At 38.4% G+C, this 24,300-nt stretch overlaps 1 protein-coding gene across 2 annotated transcripts; it reads left to right on the forward strand.

The window, feature by feature from the left end:
- The first annotated feature begins 1,809 nt into the window (after window positions 1–1,809).
- On the forward strand, window positions 1,810–23,760 carry LOC148868276 (Zinc finger C-x8-C-x5-C-x3-H type family protein). Of its 2 annotated transcripts, XM_088968948.1 has the most exons (9): window positions 1,810–1,935; window positions 2,173–2,434; window positions 2,573–2,657; window positions 2,997–3,137; window positions 3,283–3,371; window positions 4,426–4,614; window positions 4,754–4,884; window positions 21,614–21,716; window positions 23,094–23,760. In XM_088968948.1, the coding sequence occupies exons 2-9, from the start codon at window positions 2,264–2,266 to the stop codon at window positions 23,286–23,288; spliced, it is 1,104 nt and encodes a 367-aa protein (XP_088825074.1). In that variant the 5' UTR covers window positions 1,810–1,935; window positions 2,173–2,263; the 3' UTR covers window positions 23,289–23,760. The 2 variants fall into 2 exon arrangements, with proteins under 2 accessions (XP_088825074.1, XP_088825073.1); XM_088968947.1 differs by lacking the exon at window positions 1,810–1,935 and having other exon boundaries at window positions 2,092–2,434.
- The last annotated feature ends 540 nt before the right edge of the window (window positions 23,761–24,300 follow it).

Here is a 24,300-nt window from a genome sequence, read left to right on the forward strand (position 1 = left end):
TCAACCTCTTGAGACATGAAAAGATTTGAGAACAAGAGGAAAACAAAAATAATTAAAATGGCTGTTTTTAAACAAACCTTCTAGCATGTCTTTAAGTAAACATGTCTGGCTATTTCTGTGATAGTATTGTTAGTAAAAAAAACTTCGGGTCCGTTTGGTTTGCAGGAATAGGAATCTGGAATCGGAATGGGCTATTCCGATTCCAACTGTTTGGTTGGGCGGAATCGGATTCCCATTCCCATTCCTGCTGGAATGGCATTCCCCCATTTGAGGGAATGGCCATTCCCTGCCCCTCCCTTGGGAATGAAATCCCATTCATGCTGATTTTAGTTTCCATTCTCATTTGACTACGAACTAAACGGACCCTCTATCATTTCAATAGTGTCTCTATTCTGTACTGTTTAAGTCATACCCATAAGAATCCGTACTTCAAATCGTAAAGAGAACTTCGGCATCCCATATTGACACAGCCGAACATGGATGTGTATGGGTTCTGGGTAGTATATGGCTAAGCTGTACCTAGATATGGCATTAACATGCATGAGTATACAATTTTGTTCCCGAAATAACCCCATTACTCGTACACCTTAAACCTAATACTCCAACATTTTGCAAAATGCCTTCATTATTTTCACATTCAAAAGAAGACAGTTGATAGCTATAACTTTGTTGGTTTATCAAATATAAGAATTGCCTTGGATTAGGTTCTTAATTGCTTCACCAAAAGGTTAAGTCAATTCATTGTGGCAGTTGATTTTATTGGCAGGTTACTTAAATTAAATTTCATCCTTTTATAAGTATTCTTAAAATGAAACTTCAATTATGTTATATATTTTTATTATTTTTTCCTACGGTCCTAGATATTTCAATTGATCATCAGGAACTTCACTCTCATATTTTCTCCATTATGTGGAGTTATATGGTTGACCTCTCTCTTTTTTGTTTTACATCTTCTATTTTTGGTGCAAAAATGATCGTTTTATCAATCTTTCTTTTTAAATTTATTTTAGGTTGTGTATATTGCTTATTGTAATGGTAAAATCTCAGGCTGTCAAGCATGAAAATGTGGGTTCGAGTCTGAGAGCAACTGCAAAAAGTGCCAATACTTGGGATACCCTTTAATTAAAACCACTCCATTTGAAAACCTCTCCATTTTCAAAGGACATGAAGCACTCAATTTTTTCTTTTTCGAAAAGAATATCAACTAATGGGGTGTTCTACAATGTGAATTGTTTTTGTGTTGTCAATTCAAAAAATAAATAAAAAAAAGCAGATTGTTTTTCAAAACAAAAACACAAAAAACATGTTTGTTGTATATGTATTTTTATTTTCAAAGCTGAGATAAAAAAATATGTTCTTGAATTTGGTTTCAAAAACATGTTTTCATCTAATTATTTATAATAGAATTTGGATATGTCTCGATCCAGCCCTGTTAATTATGTGAGTGCATCCAAGGCTGCATTTATTTTCGGTGTAATGCCATTGATGGAGTTCAACACCGATGTGTTAAAAATGAGTGAACCATTGGAACTTTTTAAAGTGTAATTAAATCGATTATCGATGCAAAACTCAATCGTGTGTGAGATTTACACCAATTTTCGTAAACAAATGCATGAATGGAGTTTTACACTGATCCGTATCAATGAAAACAAACACAGCCAATGGAAATCGGGGCAAATCACTCCATTTAAATTCTCTACATTGTACCGTCGCCGGACAGGAGCTTTCGGGCCCGCATGGGCCTGGGTCCGGCCTACTTTAAAGTTTAAACCATTCATTCTATTTACTAACACCAGCCCAATCCAGCCCAAAGGCGAAAACCATTGGAGGAGTCAGGACCATGAGGACATCCTTGGTAATATAATTTCTGATCGGATACACCACGGTACGCACATGGTTGGCATTGCAATACCCAGCCCGATTTCATCAAAGGAGGTATTCTCCCTGCAACTCTTAATTCTTAACATACGAACAAATAAACGCATGAGTGGGAGGGCGAACTGAGAAAGTGGGATCGCGTTCCATTGTGAACCTAAACTTCACTTTGAGTTGGGTAAAACCCTCTCAGGGGAACAAAACCCTAAGTCGTTGTAGAGATTATAATTTATAGCAAAGCCCATCTCAGAGTGAGACTTACGTGGATCTGAAAATCGCCATTGCTTGTTCAATCAGATACAGAGTAAACAGACAGAAGAGAGAACAGAGAAAACGAAGAACAGCTCTAGTGTTACGGGTGTGTTTTTTGTTGGGGTGCTGATCAGAGATGCCTCCAAAGCAGCCCTCTAAAGCCGAGATAGCGAAGAAGCAGAAGATTGTCGAAGACAAGACCTTCGGACTCAAAAACAAGAACAAGAGCAAAAATGTCCAGAAATACGTTCAGAGCCTCCAACAAGCCGTACAACCCAAATCAGACCCCTCTAAGGTCGCCGCAAAGGTACGTTGGTTCCTTTTATTTTTTCATCTACCTCTGCGGCGAAACCCCTATTTCCTTTATTCTCTATTTCTTTTTTATATGTTTGATGCTAATGTTGCCGATGGATGCAATTGCTTACAAAATTAATTCGATGAACAGAAAAAGAAGGAAGAAGATAAGGCCAGAGAGAAAGAGCTGAATGATTTGTTTAAGATTGCTGTCAGTCAGCCAAAAGTTCCAGTTGGTATTGTCTTCTGTGTTCTGTCAGTAGGCATTCGAAGTCACACGGCATCAAATCGTCGAATTGTAGATTTTCTTATCATTTGATTAGGATTCGCTATTGAAACGTTAATTGAAATCGAAAATAAGTTAATCTTCTGAAATACTAAATTTTAACGCCCTATGACATATCCGTTTTAAGCCGTGCATGCATGTTCCAAGTTCTAGCTTTGGAACTTTAAAAAAAAATCTATTCTACATGACTCCAGCGAGTGATTTCGGATTTTCGGTATCTTGTGGAGCTTCTGCATTTATGCTTGTTTTTGAATTCGTATGTATCTCATTGACATTGTCTCATTCTCAGGTGTTGATCCCAAGTCCATATTATGCGAATTTTTTAAGGTAGGGCAGTGCACCAAAGGTTTCAAGTGCAAATTCTCACATGACCTGAATGTTCAGAGGAAGGGTGAAAAGATCGACCTTTACAGTGATAAACGTGATCAAGGTGATATAATATATGCCATTGTTTGTTTCTGTTTTCATTTTTTTTGTTTCTAATTTTGTTATTATATGTGATTTCGGTGCCTGACTTCTGTTCTTTTTCCCCATTTGTTCTCTTTATGTTTTCTTTTCCACTACGCCTGGTTAAGAAACAATGGAGGATTGGGATCAAGAGACACTTGAAAAGGTTGTGGAGTCCAAGAAGAAAGAGTATAACCAGAACAAACCTACTGAGATTGTAAGTTTCCGTCTATCTACTTTTATTCGTGTTTCTTCCCTTCTATGTTAGTTCGTTTTTCAATCCATGGTTTCACATTTACATTGTGGAACAAAAAATATTATGTAAGTTGGTGTATTCAAACGGCTATTGCAATTTCAGAATTCAGATGTTGCTTTTGTATGACATGTTGCCATGGGTGTGGGGTAAAAGAATATTTGCCCCCAAATATTCTTTTAGCCAAAATGACAAGCAAGGGACTGAATGTGGCAACGCGTCATGTGGAGGAAGCTCCCAAACAGCCCAGGGGATATAGAAGTTTTGAACAGAGTTCTATGAAGAACATGTGGATTTTAATTTCAACCCCAAATGACAAAACCATTTAGTCCAGATCATGAGAAATGCCAATGCCTTCAGCGGATATAGAGGAGAAAACACCTTCTAAATACTCCATTTAATTTAAGTCTATTTTGGAAACTAAAATTTTAAAAGATGCCTTAAGAATGATAAGGCAAGCGATGTAGGAATTGGAGAACTTCTTTGTAGTTGTTGAATGTCACGAGCTTTATTTGATATGGTTTCATTTAGAAAATTGAGCTGGTATATAGAGTTTTGTATTCTGAAGTGATTATTGGGGTTCTAATGGAGTCCTTGCCTGTGTTCATTCAATGATAAAATTTCTTTGCCCCTTTTCAAAATCCCTTGAAAAGCATCTACATTCTACAATGAGTTTGACATTGCTATAGTAACAACTTTTTTTGGTAATTAGTCTTCTTTGTTGGAAATATGGCTATTTGCGCCACTACTTGGACAAAGGAGCATCCATGTAGTTCTCCATTACTTTTTGGAAATGCTATATTCATGTAGCTGGCTCCATATAGTTGAGATAAGGCTCTGATGTTGATGATGGTGTAATGTGGTTTATTTTCTATCCTGAGCATTTTATCCATTAGCTTGAATGGGTGACAATCATAGGCAAGTAGGCATACAATCATAGACATCTTATACATATTTTGTGTGACTAGGGTTGATTTTTTTTGCAGCTTCATTCATCAGTTCTTCTGAATATGAGCAGGTCTGTAAGTACTTTCTGGAAGCTGTGGAGAAGAAACAATATGGTTGGTTCTGGGTTTGTCCAAATGGTGGCAAAGATTGCCATTACAGACATGCTCTTCCACCAGGATATGTGCTAAAGTCTCAAATGAAGGCTCTCTTGGAGGAGGAGGCCGAAAAGATATCTGTTGAGGAAGAGATTGAAGATCAGGTAATAATTGCAATATACAAATTTAGCCTTTTTTCATTGCCTGCGGCCTGCCATATTGCAGTAAGAACTAAGAACATCTTTTATTTTACTATGAATTTGTGATCTGTTAGTTTCATATTGATTTGTTCCTGGTTGTTAGCGTGCAAAAGTAACAGCTTCAACTCCAATGACCGCTGAGCTGTTCATGCAATGGAAAAAGAAAAAGATGGAAGAAAGAGAGGCTGGCCTTGCAGCTCAACGGGCAGAGAGGGCTAACAATGACCGCATGAGGTATCTCATTTCTTTCTTTTTTTTTTTTTTTTGAGAAACGTTAACTGAAATTATTAAGAAAATAGAGGGGTACACAAGAGGGTGTACAAAGAAGACAAACGAACAGGGACCAGACCCCTGAAAATTACAGAGGAGGGATCATATCAAAAACAGCACTTCTGAAAGAGCACCTAATTTTGCTAACCCATCCACAAGAGCATTAGATCCCTTGGAATCCAGGCTCCAGCACAGGTGTAAGCTTGTAGCTACCAGTAGATCCCTTGCCCCTGTCAGAAAATGACTGAGTCTCCATGGCCCAGCCTCCTGTCTTCCTAACCACTTTATAGTGTTTGCTGAGTCTCCCTTTATGGATAGATGCTGAATGCCTAGTTTGCTGATTAATTGGATTCCTATAAGTGCAGCCATCACTTCTGCCTTTGTAGAATCAGCTATACCTATTGGTCCGCTGTACACCCAGCAAGTGTTCCCGTTTTCATCCCTTAATGCTCCTCCAATACCAGCAGTTCCGGGGCTACCTGAAGCACTTCCATTGAAACTTAGAGTCCAAGTTCCTTCCTTCCTGGGAAAGGACCTCCTATGGATGGGGAAGAGGGGTGGGGGAATGAGAAAAGGAGAAAACCAGCATCCCTGTTTAGGTCATTTATAGAGACTCCTTTAAACTTGTCTGAACTGGAAGCCCATTGATTACATAGATGATGTGAGAGATCAGACCAGCCTCTGTCTTAGGTGGTGTTTGATAAATCTAAAATCTGAAATCTGAACAGCTAAAAAGATATTAAAAGTGTCTGAAATCTGAAAAGAGTTTTTTTTTTTGACTTTTTAGAGGCTCTGAATAAAGAAGGTTGTTTGTGTTGGATCAAACCTCTAGCATATGAAATTCACTAATTTTACTATTTTACCCCTAAATTAGACTATTCAATAATTTTGAGTTCAACTTGCACTATTTCATAAAAATAATTTATTAAATTCAAAATATTGAAAAATATGAATAAATTATACAAATAAAAAATTAATTTATTAAAATAAGAAAAAAAATGAAAATACATATAAATTTATAAATTAAAAACAAATTATTAAAAGTTAAAACAATCATGAAAATAGTAATGAAGTCCATAAATCAATAAAAGTATTTAACAATTAGAAAAATAATATCTTAAAACTATTAAAATATTTAATAATTAATAAAAATTAAAATAATTAATACAAATAAAATCTACTCAGTGGAGAAGAAGAGAGAGAGAGAAGGTTGGAACTCACCGCTGCTGGTTCACCGGAGGAGTCACTTGCCGCCACTGTCGAGAGTTGCAGCGGCGGTCGAAAATGAAAAACAGAGGACGAAATCCGCGGGACCACAGAGGAGGAGGAAGACGAAAAAATAGTGGCCGAAATTCGTTGCCGCTGGTTCACTGGAGGAGTTACTTGCCGCTGTTGGTTCGCCGCTGTGTCAAGTGGAGAAGATGAACGGTGAGAGGGAGAAACACAATCATGTTTTTAAGGGTATTTTGGACTTTTGGCCAGGTCTGAAACGCATCTGAATGCGTTCAGCGCTTGGCTCAGGTCTTATTATTTTAGATCTGAGTTCAGCGCTTGGCTCAAGTCTTATTATTTTAGATCTGAAAATAATTTCCAGACCCAAATTTAGATACACTTCCAAACACCTCTGACGTTTGAAAAATAACATTTTCAGACTTCAGAGGTCTGAAAAGTGTTATCAAACGCCACCTTAGCCTTATTCTCAAGCAAGTGGTTGTTCCTTTCTTCCCAAACTCCCCAAAGTACAACTTGCAGAATTATTTGCCAATATACCTTGCCTCTTTTACTCAGTCTTTTTGCTTGCCATTGATGGAGCAAGTCCTGGAGGTGGTTTGGAGCAACCCAGCTGTACCCAGCTAGCTGTAGAAAACGGCTCCAGATGTCCCTGGTTTCCTGACAGTGAATGATGAGATGGTTGGTTGATTCCCCTTCTCTTAGGCAAAGGATGCAGACATGAGGGGAGATGAAAAGTCTGCCAAAATTCTTCTTTTGCAATAGCTCACAAGTGTTTATCCTGTGCAGACAGGCTTCTCATACAAAGAAACACACTCTAGAGGGGATGTAGTTGCACTAGACCTTCTTGAAAGGGAAGTGATAATTATGCTCCTGTGCAACCAGAACCTTGAAGAAAGAATTGGAGGATAATTTGCCTATAGGGTGAGGTTTCCAGACATGGGAGTCTAGGGAATTAAGGGAGATGTAGACTTCTTTGAGGGAGAGGAGGAGTTCAGTTAACTCATTGATCCTTGAATCCCTTAAGGGTCTTCTAAGGCTCAAGTTTATGTTTCTCTCGGTGGGGGAAGAGGGGAGGCATTGGGAGATGGTTGCTTCTTTGTTTAGGTTGAGGTTAAAAAGTCTAGGGTAGGAAACTGCTAAAGTAGTGTTGCCCCACCACAAATCAGTTTAAAATTTTATTCTAGTACCATTGCCCACTTTAAATATTATGAAAGGAAAGAATTTGTTAGAGGTTGAGATGATACCTTTCCAAGGACTTGATGAAGTTATATGGTTTGAATGAAGGTTGTGGTCCCAACCATTGGTGTCCAACCCGTACTTACTGGTGATGACACCTGCCCAAAGAAAGTTTGTCTCTTTAGGGTATCTCCACAACCATTTTCCAAGTAGAGAAGTGTTCTTCTCTTTTAGGTGACCAATTTCCAGCCCTCGCGCCTCTTTAGATTTACAAGTCTGAGCCCAACTCACTAGATGACTTCTTTTTTCCCCTCCACCATCTCAAAGGAAGTCTCTTTGAAGTTTCTCAATCTTTGTTCTGATTTTGCCAAGAATTTGGAATACTGAGAAGAAATAGGTGGGCAGCTTTGCAAGGGAAGTCTTAATGAATGTTAGCCTTCCCCCTTTTGACAGATAACATTTGTTTCCAAGCAGCTAGCTTCTTTTCACATTTTTCCAACACCGGCTCCCAAAAACTTGGACTTTTTGGGTGCCCACTCAGAGGCAAGCCTAAATAGGTTAGGGGAAGGTTTTCCACTCGGCAGTTCAGAATTTCCTTGAACCTTTCCACAAGAGCTTCTTCAACTGAATTGATTGTCACCATACTACTCTTTGTGAAGTTAACCCTCAGCCTGGTGACTTGTTCAAGACAGTTTAGAACCCTTTTCACATTAATTATGTTCTCCAGATCAGCTTCCAAGAGTAGAATAATATCGTCTACAAATTGAAGGTGGGAAATGTTCAGGGCACCTCTTCCTACTTCAAAACCTTTTATTAAATTCAGATTTTTTTCCTTGTATACAACCTGGCTGAAAACATCCATCACTAGAGTAAAAAGAAAAGGGGAGAGCGGACATCCCTGTCGAAGACCTCTGCTTGCCTTGAAATAACGTATGGACTTTCCATTCAAGAGGATTGAAAGCCAGGTTTAGCTAATGCATCCTTTCATACACTGCAACCATTTAACTCCAAAACCCCTCAGTTTCAAGACTTGAAAGAAGCAATCCCAATCAACTTTGTAATACGCCTTTTCAAGGTCTAGTTTGACAAGAAGACCTGACCTGCAACTCTTCCTTCTCTCTTCAACACTTTTGTTTGCTATTAGGATACTGTCCACAATTTGTCGACCTTTCACAAAAGCAAAGTGGTTAGGTGAAACCAAATCTCCTAGGACTTCTCTGATCCTTTTTGCCCAAACCTTTGCCAAGACTTTGTACACACTCCTTACTAAACTTATAAGCCTGAAATCCTTTACTTCCAAGACACCTTTTTTCGGAATGAGACAAATAAAGGTCGAATTATTACCTTTATTTACAACAGCCAAAGAGTGAAACTCCTTAAAAACCTCCAAAAGATCTTCTTTTATTATATCCCAACAGGTCTGAAAGAAGAAGATAGGAAAACCATCTAGCCTGGGGGCTCTATCTCCATCCACGTCAAAAACTGCTTCCCTATTTCTTGTTCTTAAAATTCTCTTTCAAGCCAAATCCTCTTTTCTTCTGTTAGGGTCGGCCCATCCCAGCTTCTTAGTGTTAGTTTTCTGAAACTTTCCTTAGAATAGTGCTCTTTAAAATGGTTAAGAAAAGTCTCTGTTATCTCCTGTGCATCTTCTACCTCCCTTTGGTCGACTTTAATTTTTGAGATGTGGTTTTTCCTACGCCTTCCTGAAGCATAGTTGTCGAAGAATTTTTGTTAAAAGCTGTTTGTTCTTTAAGCATAGTACCGCAAGGGTACTATTGTAACTTTCATCCTTTTATTTTTTAATGTCTTGTCGCCCTAGTATAAATAATACTAAAGCTGGTGCCACCAGCATAACTTTTGACTCTCAAATCTCTCTTCTCTCTTCCTCTCTTCTTCTCTCCTACATAACATGGTATCAGACCAGGACTATCAGATCTGAAAGGAGAGATTGAGTGAACTGTTTTCTTCGCACCAGATTTCCAGATCTGCCGTTGCCATCTACTGATTGGGTTATTGAAGATCCAGTTTTTTCAAGCACTGAAGTAACTTCTCTCCTCCTTTATTTTCTGGTCGTGCGCTTGGGCAAAACCTGTACTAGGTCTGCTGGCTGGATGTGAGGTTATTAGCACCTCTTTCTTTCCTTATTTGTGGGGTTGGCTGATTCCTGTGTAAAATGTATGTCATTGAAGACCTTTTATGTGCTGCGACAACAGCCTTTATGATGAACCTGAAGGTCAGAGAGTGACCCGTACATGCTATGACAACAACTGTGTTTGATGCGTAGGTCAAGAGATGACCTGTATGCACTGCGACAACAGCTAGTTTTTTGATTATGTAGGCCAAGGGATGACCTGTTAGTGCTGTAACAACACCTGTGTTTAACAAAAAAAGTTGTGTTTCAAAAGGAAAAAGGGGTTCCTATCTTCCTTGGTGTTAGACTACCTTTTTATAAGGTTTTGTGCCCACTTTAAGAGTGTTTTTTGAATCTGTAACCATGAGTGGTGAAGATTCTGCCACATCCGGTGTTTCCTCAATGCAGAATGGAATGAGTGGGGGTGTGGATCTATCCTTTCCCATGGCTGTTATTCCCTTGAATGACTTAAATTATTTAGAGTGGTCGAGCGTGATCGAGTTATACATTACTGCAAGGGGAAAGATAGTATATATAAATGGGAGAACCAAATAACTCAATTCTGGGAGTGCTGAATATGATAGATCGGACTAGGAAAACAACATGGTCATGTCCTGGCTTTTAGTGTCTATGCAACCTCAAGTAAGAAGGAATTTTATGTGGGCTGAAATGGCAAATGAGATTTGAGAACAAGCAAAATCAACCTATTCTGAGCTGCGTCACTATGCAAAAATTTACTAGTTACAGGCACAATTGTCCACTTGTAAATAGGGGGAGAGGAGTCTTTTTGTGTACTATTCAGACTTGACCTCTATCTGGAAGGAGTTAAATCATTATCAGAGTGTGGACTGGAAGTGTGATGAAGATGCAAAATCATACAAGAAACTTGTTTCCCAACAAAGAATGTTTGCTTTCCTCCATGGCTTGAATCCTGCATATGAATCTATCATAGTCCTGTAGCAAGGATCTTTCATATGTCCAAGAAGTTTATGCACTAGTACAATCAGAAGAAAGTAGAAGGAATTCGATGAATAACTCTAGAGGGGATGCAATTGTATTGGCAGCGAAGGGGAATGTTACTACAAGTGGGGGAAATACCTTTAAGAAGGGGGGCTTTCAGAAATGGGTGGATGACAAAGACAAACTGTGGTGTACCCATTGCCAAAAACCCCGATACACCCGAGATACATGCTGGGATCTTCGTGGAAAGCCGAAATGGGCTCAGGATTTGAGTAAGAAGCAAGGTTTAGATCTGAATAAGAAGTCAGGACAGCAAGGTACAAGAAAGCACACTATGGCAAACATGGCTACTCAAGGAGAATCAACTCCCCGTTACTACTGTGACTGAAACACACACCTTTGGTTCTAACCCAAGGGAGGATATTATTAATTCCTTACGCGACCATTTAGAGCTCTATGGTAGAGCAATTCGTCAGATGGATGCTCCTCCCTCAACTTCATTTGCATCTACATTAGGTAACTCTGCCACAACTTTCCATGTAGCATTCGATTCCCCTGACTCTCTTTGGATAATTAGTTCTGGAGCATCTTAACATATGTCTGGCAAGTCCTCTTACTTGCAAACCTATCACCTCCTTTCTGGAAGAGACAAGGTGAGATTACTTGATGGATCATACTCTACCATAGCTGGTCAAGGATTCTCTTACTTTCAAACCTATCACCTCCTTTCCTATTAATTTGTTCTTTGTTAGTAGTATTATTAATTCCATAAACTGGTCAGTGACCTTTTTCCCTTCTTACTGTGTGATCCAGGATCTGGCCTTGGGGAAGATGATTGGTAGAGGATGTATGGTGGATGGGCTCTAAATGCTGGAGAATAAGGTTGGTCTTATAGTCACGGAGTCGAAAATTCAATCTTGTAAGAGTCAGGTGTATTTATGGCATAGTCGTCTTGGTCATTTATCTTTTGAGTCTTTAAAAATGGCGTTTCCAAAGTTGTTTAAGTCAGTGTCAGGTCAAAATTTACTTATCAAACTTGTCAATTGAGTAAGCAGTGTAGAACTCATTTTTCTTCAAAGAATTATAAATCTAAATTTCCTTTCCACATTGTTCATTCTGATGTTTGGGGCCTTGCTACTTTACCATCTGAGAGTGGCTACAAGCATTTTATTACCATTATTGATGATTACTCCGGATATACATGGGTGTATCCCATGCAAACCAGGGATGAAGTACCAAAAATTATCCAAGATTTTCAACGGATGATCTTCACCCAATTTCAAACTGAAATACAAGTTTTTCAATCCGATAATGCCAAAGAATATTTTCATATTGATCTCACGGAGATTTTTGCTTTGCGGGGTTCACTTCACTGTAGCTCTTGTGCCTGAACACCACAACAAAATGGTGTCGCTGAAAGAAAGAACCGACACTTTCTTGAAGTGGCCTGGGGGTTACTAATTCATATGAATGTCCCGAAACGTTTTTGGCTTGAGGCTGTCCTTTGTGCTACCTATCTCATTAGTCGTATGCCCTCTCGTTGGTTAGAGTGCAAATTCCCACGTCAACCTCTTTTTCCTAAGACTCCCCTTCTTTATTTTCCTCCTCGTGTGTTTGGTTGTCGTTGTTTTGTTCAAAATTTGTTACCCACTCGTGGAAAATTGACTCCTCATGCTATTCCTTGCATCTTCTTGGGGTACTCTCTCACTCAGAAGGGATAGCGGTGCTTTGATCCTGTCTCTCGGAGGCATTATATTCTATGGATGTCTCTTTCTTTGAGAGTGAGGCTTTCTTCCATGTGTCTCCTCAGGGGGAGTACAGGAATGAGGAGAAACTGGTTCAACTCCCTCCTCTTCCTGATCCTCCTCCCTTTCGTGTCTTCTTTCGTCATCACAAAGGGCAACCATGTTCAAGAGCTGTGGAGCACCTAGAAGCTGTACCACCAATGCCATCAAACTCTCCGGGGGAGGATCCTACCCAATCAGGAACCTTGGTTCCTATTGATGTTCCTGACCCTATTGCTATTGATACTTCTAATGCTAATGACCTTGACCTTCCTATTGCTCATTGGAAAGGTGTTAGGTATTGCACCACTAAACACTCAATTTCCCACTTGGTTTCCTATGAGAACATTTCACCTTTTTTTCGGGCCTTTCTCTCTTCCATTGACAATGTTCCTATTCCTAAGAATGTGGCAAAAACTGTTTTGGCGCCTGAATGGACAGATGCTATGAAGGAAGAAATTAATGCTTTACATAAAAATGGCACATGTGAACTAGTAGATTTTTCTGAGGGGAAGGATCTAGTTGGATGTAAATGGGTTTTCACAGTAAAACATAGGGTTGATGGCACGGTGGAGCGGTATAAAGCTCGTTTAGTGGCAAAGGGGTTTACACAAGTGTATGGGTAGATTATGCAGACTTTTGCACCCATTGCTAAGATGAACTCCATTAAAGTCCTTTTCTCCTTAGCTGCTAATCTTGACTGGGATCTTCATCAACTTGACATCAAGAATGCCTTTCTGAATGGTGACCTTGAAGAAGAAGTATACATGGTACAACCCCCTAGTTCCCGGGATCAAGGTAATGAACAGAAAGTGTGTAGGTTAAAGAATCATTATATGGCCTGAAACAGTCACCGAGAACCTGGTTTAGTAGGTTCCATGTAGCAGTTCAGGGCTAAAAGCCGTTTGTTATTTAAGTATAGTATTGCAGGGGTACTATTGTAACTTTCTTCCTTTTTATTTTTTATGCCTTGTCGCCCTAATATAAATACTAAAGCTGGCACCGCCAGCATAACTTTTGACTGTCAAATCTCTCTTCTCTCTTCTTCTCTTTTCTTCTCTCTTCATCTCTTCTCTCCTGCATAATAATTTTGAAGTGTTGTCACCTTCCTTTAACCATTTGATCCTAGACCTTTGTCACCAGAAGATTTATTCCCTCCTAACAACGTTCTCCTAGGAATTTCTCAAGACTTCTCTTCTCTTTCCTTCTCCATCCAAGATACCGACCTGATCCTTTTGGTCTAGATCCTCAAGCTCCGAGAGGATAGTTCTTTTTTCCTCTGAGGATTTGAACTCTTCTTTTCCCCAGGTTTTCAGATTTCTTTTTAGGTGTTTCAGCTTCTGTTGAAATCTGTGGCCAGACCAACCCTCTACTTTATATTCTTCCCACTAGGAGGTTACTTTCTTGTGAAAGTCCTTATACATGGTCCACATTTTTTCGGACCTGAATGGGGATTTTACTTTCAGAACCTTGTCTGTTCGCAGGACTAGTGCCCAGTGGTCTGAAGTACAACGGGGTCTGATTTCTTGGATGAGATCTAGGAATTGCTTTTCCCAATCTGGAGAAACTAGAAATCTGTCTATTCTGCACCTTATCATATTTTCTTGCATGTTTGACCATGTAAATTGGCCATTGTGAAGGGGATCGCAAATGTTGTGTCTGGATATGAATATGGAGAATTCTCTTATACTTCTAGTCACTTTTCTTCTATTGGAGTTTTCTTGGGAGAACTTTGTGACATTGAAGTCACCCCCCTAAAACCCAAGGAATATCATCATACTCTCGCAGAGAATCCAGCTCTTCCCAAAAGTTTTGCCTATCTGAAGGATTGTTTGGTCCATACTCTCCTGTCAGAATCCAACTGAGACCACCAGATTTATTAGTGAACAAAATGAGGTGCCTATAGCTGGGAATCCAACTCTCTTTTGTCTATCTCAATGCCTGTAACCTCCTCTTCATTCCAAGCCAAGATAGTTCCCCCTGAAGTGCCTATAGCTGGGAGAACTACCCATTTTTTTCTTCGGATTCCCTAAGTTGCTCTCAACGGTTTCATGCCAACCGCTTCTTTCTTGGTTTCTTGCAAAATGACTATATCTGGCCTTTCTCTTCTTAAAGTATCTTTTACTAGACTTCTCTTAATTTGGCCTCCCAGTCCCCTGAAGTTCCAACTTAATATATTCATTGAAATCCAGTCACTGATTTTCTCTTATCTGCCCTAAGACCTGATGTTTTATTGTCAGTTAATCCCCATTGGAGTCTCTTTAGTTCTCTTTTTGAGCTCCTTTTCCCGCTCTTCCCTATTTCAGAATTCCAATTGCCATCATTTCCCTTTTCTTTTCCTTTATTAAGGGAGGCTTCCTTTTCTCTGCTTATCCCCAATTTTCTTGCCATGTCTAAAGTATCTTCGTCTGGTTGAATGACCCTTCTGTAGCTGTCCGAATTGAGGGAGTCACTGTTCAACTTTGCTTGATGGTTTGGGTTGGCACATGGTTGGGGCAACACTTCATTCAAACCTGAAAGAGTAGAGCAAGAGGTACTGTGAGACAGAAAGTTGAGAACATTAGTTGAATGGTAAGAAGACGACAGAGGGATGGGGGCTCTAGAAGAAGAGGGGTGTTCCATAGGAGGGGAGCTTGAATGGGGGAGCGATTCTTGTCCTCTGCCTTCTTCAAGGCAAGCTATGTCACAGTCCTTTCCATATTCTGGGTTGACCAGGTGCGTCTGTTCGAACAACTCTACGCTTCCTTGCCATCGAATGGGTTTTTAGCTCTTGAAAAAGCCGTTTCCCTTGGATCTGATTCGGCCTCTGAAACATAAGGGCTTGAATCCTTTGTGTCTTTAGAATCATTTGTGTCAATGGAAGGGGTGGAGTGGAGCTTGAACTGTCTGCAGTGGAGGGAGTTCTGTGGATGTCTACTCGAGCTCAGAGGGGTTTCTGGAGCTGTGTCTGATAGAAATTTTGGGGTCTCAAGTGTGCTTTGAGCACTTAAGCCTTTCTGCGGCCCAGGAGGAAGGCCTTTTGAAGAAGCTTGACCCCGAGAAAGAAGTGGGCTTGGGCCCATTGTCTTTTGAGTTTTATTCTGATCCTCAACCAAGCGTGAGTCCACAAGGTGCCAGCTGTTTGAAATTTGAACAGTGTTTGAACAAGTGGCAAGACCCACCTTGCTTTTTCGTCTCCTATTTTTTAGTGGCAGAGAATGGGATTTCTTGGTAGCAGAGATTACCTTCTCAAGAGGGAAGACTTTGAGTTTTGCTGTCAATCTCCACTAGACCACCACACAAGGGCGTCCCATGGATTTTTAACCAGCCACTGAAGTTTAGTTGATCTGGAACCACATTTACCATTGGAACCCAACGTTCTAAAGAGATGAACTTCCATACAATGAGAGCTTTTCTAGTTTGACCCATCTTAAAATTAACTCCTCAGAAGGAGTGACGCCCACCACCCTATTGGAGTCAAGCGGGAAGAGATTTAAAATCTCTCGAGTGCGAAAGTTTGTTGAGAGACCAAGTTTGACTTCTCTCCACGACAGGGATTCTGGTTTGGTGCAAACGAAAGCTTGTTTCCATTTTTCGAATGGTTTAGCTTGGTGAACTACTCAGATGAAAGAGGAACCTCCAGCCTTTACAACCTTCTTTTCTCGAGCTGGGGAAAAAAGTTTAAGGTTGGAGGGCTGTGGTTCTCTTTTGTGTGGACGAAATCACTTAGCAGGTTGACAAAGTTTTTTTAGCCTTCACTAGAGTGTTCTTCTGGGATGCAGATGTTTCTCCCCCATTTATTCTCTTTTAATTGAGGGATCAGAAATCTTCCCTTTTCATTTCGATATTTTTTGTCAAGTGTTCTTCGTTGGTTCTTAAGTACCTCTTGAGTGTAGTCTCTCCACCATTTTGCTTCTTCAATAGAGAGAACCAGTCTCGTCTAGGAACCTCTGCTTCTTTCCATTACCTTGAGCAGGTCTTCTTGTTCTCCTGAAAATAGCTCCAAGTTGAAAGTTTTTTGGCCGATTAGAGCTACCATTTTCCAAAGTTTCCCCATTTTCTTTCTTCGTCCACCAGATCTCGTTGTTGCTGTCACCGGAGATTCAGTTCAGATCATCGCTGTCGCCAGATCTCGTTCTCCATCTTCTTCACTCAATGGTTTCTCCAATGTCCCATAAAAATGCACTAATTGCATATTGGAAAGTTTTTTAGAGCAATTCTAAACAGCATTTAAATGGATTTCAATTTCTTCAACAGTATTTCAAATCCAAGATCCAGAGTCCAAACTTTAAGTGTTGTATTCACCAAGAAATTCCCCAAGTTACCATCAAAGCAAAGCTTACAATAGTAGATGCCACAATTTTTCAAAAAATAAAAGTAAAAAAAAATCTCATTTCTTCTTCTCATTCACATTGGATATGCTTCATTCAATATATCATTCTCAACATAAACTCACCAAAATTTTATGGGTAAACTACTTAAAACTCCCCTGATGTTTGGGGTTAATTACACTTACCCTTTTCACTAATTTGAATGGACCAGGAGTGTTGAATTACAAAGTTAACCTTTTGTCTCTATTTAGACAAAAAAGGGCAATGTCAGGTAGGTAGAAACACTCATCACTAGTGTCCAAAATGCAAGCTCATGCCTTCACTCTCGCCTTTTTCTCTGCCCTCATACCAGAGCCCCAGCATACCAGAAATAATGACTTCACTCTTGTCTTTGTCTTCTCCGCACTCATACCAGAGCCCAGCATACCAGAAATAATCCCTTGTCAACCTGGCAATTCTAGTACTATATAGTACTGTACAGTAATGAGCACCGATATCAACAGGTGAGCTTGTCAGCAAGCAATAATCCCCCTTTGTCTTTCTTTCTTTTTTTTTTTTTTTTTTTGCACGGCCAATCCTCCATTTTTTAACCTTGATGATCTGCAGTTTCAAAACATCAGAATATTTAAATTACACAACTGGATCAAAAGTGTTTAAGAAAGAGCTTAGATACACAAAAATAAATGAGAAGTGGCAACAAAATATTGAAAGAAGGGAACAAAAATACAGCTTCCAAATCTTTAGGACACCTGAACATAAACCTCCTCTGAACTGAGACTGGCTTGGGAATCTAGTTGCTTCTTTACAATAGTTCCAGCAGGTTGTGCACGAAAAAACCACTTTTGAAATTCCACCAGCAATGAGAATGAGGCAGCAATATCTTGCATCATTGTGGGGGGATACCAGGATACTACTTTGGCCAATACCTACCCTTGCTTATTTAACCTATCCCTTTCCCAAGAAGCTACTGTTGCCTTGTGTGCCCAATTTTCCTCTCTTGGACTTAACTGGAAGTCTGGAACTTAGACTTCAGAAGACCTTTAAGAGAAGCTGAGTTAGCCGAAGTTGCAGACCTTCTTCACTCCTTAAGAGAGGTTTATATCTCCCCAGAAATCCCCGACATTCATATTACGAAGCTCCACCCTGCTGGGAGGTTCTCAATCCTTTGTCTAGGTGATAGAGATTTCTGATCACTTCCATGGTTTCAAATGTCGCCAAATGTCGACCGACATATGTCGATGTCGAGGCTCACCGACATGAAAATGGATGGTAATATAACAATTACACAATTGATAAAAAAAATATAACAATTACATTATTTCGGTCAACATTTCCTATATTTCGGAAATGTCGACCAAATTGGTCCAAATAACCAAAAAAAAGACAGTTTTTCCTATTATGTCGACAGGATGTCGACTAATGTACATTAATAATATAATATATTAGTATATTATATTAATATAATACAGTATATTAATATAAATTATTCCATTAATAATTTCTATTTAATATTTCAAATAAAATATTTATAAAAAAGAATTAATGAAAGAATAAATTAATTACTTTATAATATAAAACATAAAATATTTTTCAAGTAATAAAATATTAACTAGTTAGTATTTTTTAAAATATTTATTGAAATCAGAAAATGTTTATTAAATTTTATAGTAAATCATATTCTACATTTAATATAAAAAATCAGAATAAATTTATTAAATTTTATACTAAATCATAATTTATTATAAATTTAGTATTAAAAATCATAATATATTCATTAAGTTTTATAAGAAATCAGAATTTATCATAATCTTAATACTACAAAAAGGAGAATCAGTTTATTAAATTTATAATAAAACATAATGTATTATAACTTTAATATTTAAAAATCAGAATAAATATATTTCTATTTACTAGTGTGAAATAAATATAGTAGAATTTATAATAAATCAGAATTAAAAATAAGAAAAGAAAATATCAGATAACCTTGTAAAAACATAAAAATGCATAATAAATCAGTAAATCATCATTTACTAATTTGTTATTGATCTTAGTTTCTTAGCTTTATATAATGGTTGGGAATAAGATAATAGTCTAGAAATATGTATTAATGCTTCTTTTATCATCATACAAAATATCATTGCATATTTCTACATATTTCATAATATTTCCACAATGTCTCTAATTTGTACAATATTTCCCCTTGACATTTCCAACATGTCCTTATTTTGGTAAGCGACATTTCCATTGACATCGACATTTTAAACCTCGATCACTTCCTTATTCACTGTCCAGTAACAAGGAGGATTTGGGTTCACTTTCTTAACCTTGTTGGGTATTAGTTGGGTGGCTCCTGAGCATGTTGAAGATTTTATTTGGCAAATTGGTAGTGGCATGGCAAAGGGTTAAGCAAAAGAGGAAAAATTTACTGGTATGTGGTAGCTTAGGTGGTGATGTGGTGTGTGTGGGAAGAAAGAAAATTTCGCTTATTTGATAACATAGCTAGATCGTTTGAAGAGCTGCTTTCCCGTATCACATTTTTTGTGTAATTTGTAGGCAGTTAATTCTCAGGAGTTTAAGGGAATTTCTTTGGGTGATCTTCAAAGGAATGTGGTGGAGATTCTTCACTTGTCTCCAAGTTATATTAACAGGTTTAGTTTTGTTCCTGCAAGAGAAGGGACTGATTTCAGCTTAAGCTTTGATGGATGGAAGCATTTGCTGGGTCTTCAGTGGTCCAATTGGGACTACTGATTCAACTAAAGTAGAGATCTTGGAAGCTCTCACAGGCCTCAGAATAGCAAACAAAAGGGGTTTGTCTTCTCTAACCACTATAGGTGATTCTACTAATACCGTTAAGTGGTTAGGGGAGAAGGAATAAGGCCCTTGGAGGTTGGCTCGTTATTTACATGAGGCCAGAGATATCTTGTTTGCACTGAATGCAAAGATTTATTGGGCTCCTAGAGAGTTGAACTATATGGTAGATCAGTTGGCCAAGTCGGGTACCCACAGGGAAGCTTTATTTGGTTATAGAAATCTGTCTTGTAATCTCTAAATGTTGTTGTTTTTTGTTTTTCTGTTGTAATCTCATGTACCTTTGAAGTTCTTCTTTAATATAATCAATTAATCTCTCTCCCTTTCTCTCTCAAAAAAGAAAAAAAAGAAATCTTGCATTGTTGTCTGCAAGTGGAACTCCAGAGTTTGATGATCAGCAGGATGAAACAATATCAAGTTATCCCCCCCCTTTTGCTACTATCCTCTATAGCTGCAAAGAAAATAAACAAACAAGTTAATTTGGGCAATGAATGGGAAGGCGCAAATTGTGGAGAAAATTTAACATGTATTCTATCTGTTGCTCAAAATCTTTACTAGTCTTTAAACAACAGCATTTAACAACATCAAGACCTACATAACTTTAAGATTTGCTGCATTAGAGTGAAACTAGAAGTACTCAAACTCTGTTTCAAAAAGAGGGGAAAAGGAAATGCACAGACCTACGTGGATCCTCCATCTTTCAAGAAAAATAAAAAGAAAAAGAAAACATAAAGCAGACACAACATATATACAGTATGCTACAACTAGATTAGAATTCATAAAAATATACCAAAATTATATTTCACTATCTTTCATTTGATAACAAATGGATTTTACTGTCCCATGATTTATAGAATCTCTATGCCTTTACTATGCAACAAATTATAAATTTATCTATGTACCTACTTCTTTTATCGCATTCCCACCTAAAGTGGGTTTGTTTTCACTATACACCTCTCAAACTACTTCAGTTCATTAGTAGTCAATTGCATAACCAAGACTCTGAAGTTCTCTCAGTAGAGATGCGGAAGCAGATCTTCTGAAACTCTCACAGCAGTCTCTCTCTATCTTCTGCAATAGTAGGGTTTAATCCTGGCATTAAAGAACCCAGTGAAGCCCCAAAGCTCATGAAACCAACATGGTCTCTCCATCCTTCAATTCCCTTTCTGGATGACTTATCTTTTTTCAATTGATTTGGACCAGTTTCATACTGTGGTCACAAGGGAGAAGGAAAATATAAAGAACAAACTTATTTGATATTAATTTCCTTTCAATCCCTTGGTTACTTTGTTCCTTTTCTGTCCAATGGTAGCAGAGATGGGTGAGCATAATACAATTTCTGAGGTTGAATTTGGACAAAAGAGCACTTCAAAGTTGAGTTTAATGGAGCAGATTCTGCATCTGATGATCTTGTAGAAAAGGATCTTGATTCAGAATGTTCCTTTGATCTGGCTGTAGCAATGGGAACAGAGTCTATAGTTGAGGAAAAACCAGTTCCGGAGTACATTGGTGGTTCCTCAAGCAGTGAGAAACAGGTCCAATTTGAAGAATTGGGGGTTCCTCAAGCGGTGAGAAACAGGTCCAATTTTAAGAATTAGGGATTCTGGTCAAATTGCTGTGGAAAGGTTTTCTTGAAAGTCTTGTAGAATGGCGATGAAATCGGTCAAATGAATATTTCAATATTCTTTTATCCCCAGGCAAAATTGGAATTTTGTTATTATGCTTAAAAGAAGATATTATCTTTTTCTATTAAGAATTCGATGTCAAATTAATGGAAAGGAGTGAGTTTTGGAGAGGTCAATGTTCAGGGATGGTTTAAATATTTGTGAGAAATGTCAGTGGAGGTTTAAGAAATTTAACCAAAATTTATCCCAACCATATGGAGTCTATATGACTCCTGTTTTGCCATCCCACATGATCAAGGGCCATATCCATTATTAAGTTGTGAGCCCACAAAATTATTTCTTACTATTTCAATGCATGAGAAACTGGCTGTTCATGTATGACAGCCTGGGAAATCAACAGGGCTCTCCCTGTGTAATATGTTAGTTGACCCAGTAATGCATCCAGCACTGATACTGTTACAAGGAGTCTATGTGAACAAACATGCCATGCAGGGAGAGTCCTGTTGATAATCCAGGCTGTTGAATTTAGACGGCCATATTTTTTCCTCAATGCATGCCATTTTGGTCTCTTTGCTCTTCTAGGCCCTTCAGCTTGCATAATATTACTCCTTACTGGTGCAGTTCACTCATAACATTATTGATTGATTTTAACTTGTTTGATTTCAGTGGCCGTGAGCTGTTTCTATCAGATGCTAGTTTGTTTGTTGATGATGCTGAGGCATGTGAGAAGTATCAAAGAGAAGAAGAATCTGATGCCACTGAACATAAGGTATTACTGCCATTTTTCCTTTTTATTCTTGTCTGGAAATCACACGAGTTTCACAAATTCCTGAGCTGGATGATGTGATGGAATGTGAAAAAAAATCACTACTTTGTTAAATTCTAACCTATGTTGAAAGTAGCATTTCTTCTCCCTGATGATATATCAGTTGTACTACCTCGTTTATACTTATTTATCAGGCATTGCTCTCATATGCTGTCACATTTATTACACATCATATTTCATTCTGGGGCTAGGCCTATTTCTCTTGTGTTAATTATAGTCTTATTTGCATACCTTGTGAACTCTAAACATGGTGTTATATGATACCATTATTGCCAGGCTTTCCTCATACTTGAGCTAGTGCAGAAATAAAATTGAACTTTGCATATGCATATACTGGGATTTGCTGATGTAATAGTATGACTGGTTCATTCAACATGTAATGTTGTTATGATAGGAATTTCTTTTTCTTTTATTTGATAAGTAAATTAGAATTTCTTTATCATTTTAATTGTTTCTTTTCTTTTGTTTGGATGAAGAGATCCACAGAAAAAACAAAGGGCCAAAAAGGACAAGAGTTAGACTTTCTCCAAGAATTAGTCTAGTTAATCACTAGGAAGTCCAATCTCTCTATGAAAGGACATGCAACCTCATCAACCTAATATCATGAACAATTGTGATCGGATTTTCTTCTACACTGCATACTGCTTAAATTTTAGTTCGGGACTTACTAAATGCATGTCAAAATCCCCCAATATGGATTGCATTGCATTAGCTTAGGTACAACCAATTTCCTGGTTAGGATATTTGATCTTCCCAAAGTGCTACACATTTTGAGTTGGTAATCCTGGAATATATAATGAAGGCCGAGGTGTTATCTTTCAATTTGTGAGGCAACAGAATCCCATAGTTTATGACGCTCAACACTGGTTTGACTTTGACCTGTAAATATACCCATCTCCATCTTAAGTTAAGGATTCAGTGATTCCATGAGAAGAAATGTTTCGTTAGGTTATGATCCTTGTGCATATCCTATACATAGTGTTCTTGATCTGTAGGTCTTTTTTCCATTAAAATGAAGTAAATGCGGTTTTTACTTGTACAATTTGTTGTGGAATATTGATAAAAAGCCGTCTTCCTGATGTTTGATCTTTGTTTTACTTGTACCATCCTGTGCGTTATTGACTTGGTGTTTTGTAAACAAGTAGGGTGTAGTACTCATCATGTAGCCATGAGGACAGTTGCATAGCTAAAGATGGGGGGGGGGTCGAGTGGTTTGGGAATACAAAACATTTTTGTAACGACATATCTCTATTTGACCAAAAAATGGTTATTCTCTTAGCAATTTGCCACAGATTTCATTGTACTTGCAATTTATTGCAGGCCCAGGATGAATCGACGACAGATAAGCCAAGTACCTCAACTGCTGCAGTTCCTGCTGCTGTAAACATGCTTCCTGACGAGGATGAGGATGATGATGACGATGATTTGGACATGGATGAGTTAAATGAGCTAGAAGCAAGCCTGTCAAAAACATCAATTAAGATCTCTGAGCCAGGCATTGAAACATCATCTTGAGTAGCAACGAGGACCTCATCCATATCCTCGTCCCTGCCTTTTTTGCCATTGTCCCTGCTGCATGCCAACGACCAAACACCAACATTCTCCGTGCCAAAATCTTGGTATAAAACAGGGATCCATGCCAACGACCCTGGGAAAAGGAAGATATCTTTTATTTACAGTGCAGGTTTATATTTTGGTTAATGTGTCCGGTTTGCGATTTTCTGAGCAATAATAAATTTCATTTGGGTCTAAATGGAGTCTATTTTTTCATGCAAGGTCTTCTCTACGGTGTTGTAGTAGGATTATAGGAGCCATTTTGGTTGGTTGCGTTTTTGTATTTTTCTTACACATGAGAACCGGCAAGGCTACCATTTTTTAGGGACGTCCACTCCTGTCTATTGAGAGTACCACCTTGGAACTTGGAAGTTATTTTTTTTAGGTTTAATTCCAAAACTCTATGGAGAGTGTGTCACTTTACCTATCAAAAGTTGCAGATACCTAATCCCCCCCCTCTTAAACTTTCACAGGGCGTTAATGGCCAAAAAACGAATGAATTAACCTTGTTTGTTCTACGTGTGACGGGATTTTGTTCTCTAATCCAATAAAACAAAAGAACCCAAGGTTTCTTTAAAACAAAAGCCTCCACCAGCCAAAGAAGCAGAGTGGAACGAGTCCTTTTCTCCTTGAAATGTCAAGTGAAAGAAAGTGCAAATATGGGCTCGGATCAGCTACCCACAAGCTGTTCTCGCATGTCATCTCTACCACAAGACATTACACTACACCTGCGCATTGAGACCCTTGTCATTCATGTGTGATGCTCCCAATATACGGTGGAGCTGTAGGCAGGGATGTGAACTTGTGGATAGCAGATCCAGAGAGGTAATTTGGGCATTTTGGAAAACTGATGTGCATATGACGATTTTCCTGAGAAAAGGCTATCTGTCTGAGGGTAACTCAAAAAATAGACCTCAAGTAAGCTATTTTTGTTGCTTCTAGTTGTAGAATTTTCAAATAATGTTTCTATACC

This window comes from Nelumbo lutea, chromosome 2, assembly GCF_056320005.1.
Source record: "Nelumbo lutea isolate HS-2025 chromosome 2, American lotus-T2T, whole genome shotgun sequence".
NCBI lineage: Eukaryota > Viridiplantae > Streptophyta > Magnoliopsida > Proteales > Nelumbonaceae > Nelumbo > Nelumbo lutea.

Bases quoted from the DNA above. Each gene is read 5' to 3' on its own strand.
- LOC148868276 (XM_088968948.1), top strand. From the start codon at position 2,264: ATGCCTCCAAAGCAGCCCTCTAAAGCCGAGATAGCGAAGAAGCAGAAG. The intron at 2,435-2,572 runs GTACGTTGGTTC...TTCGATGAACAG, and splicing joins CCTCTAAGGTCGCCGCAAAG to AAAAAGAAGGAAGAAGATAA. The intron at 2,658-2,996 runs GTATTGTCTTCT...TCTCATTCTCAG, and splicing joins TCAGCCAAAAGTTCCAGTTG to GTGTTGATCCCAAGTCCATA.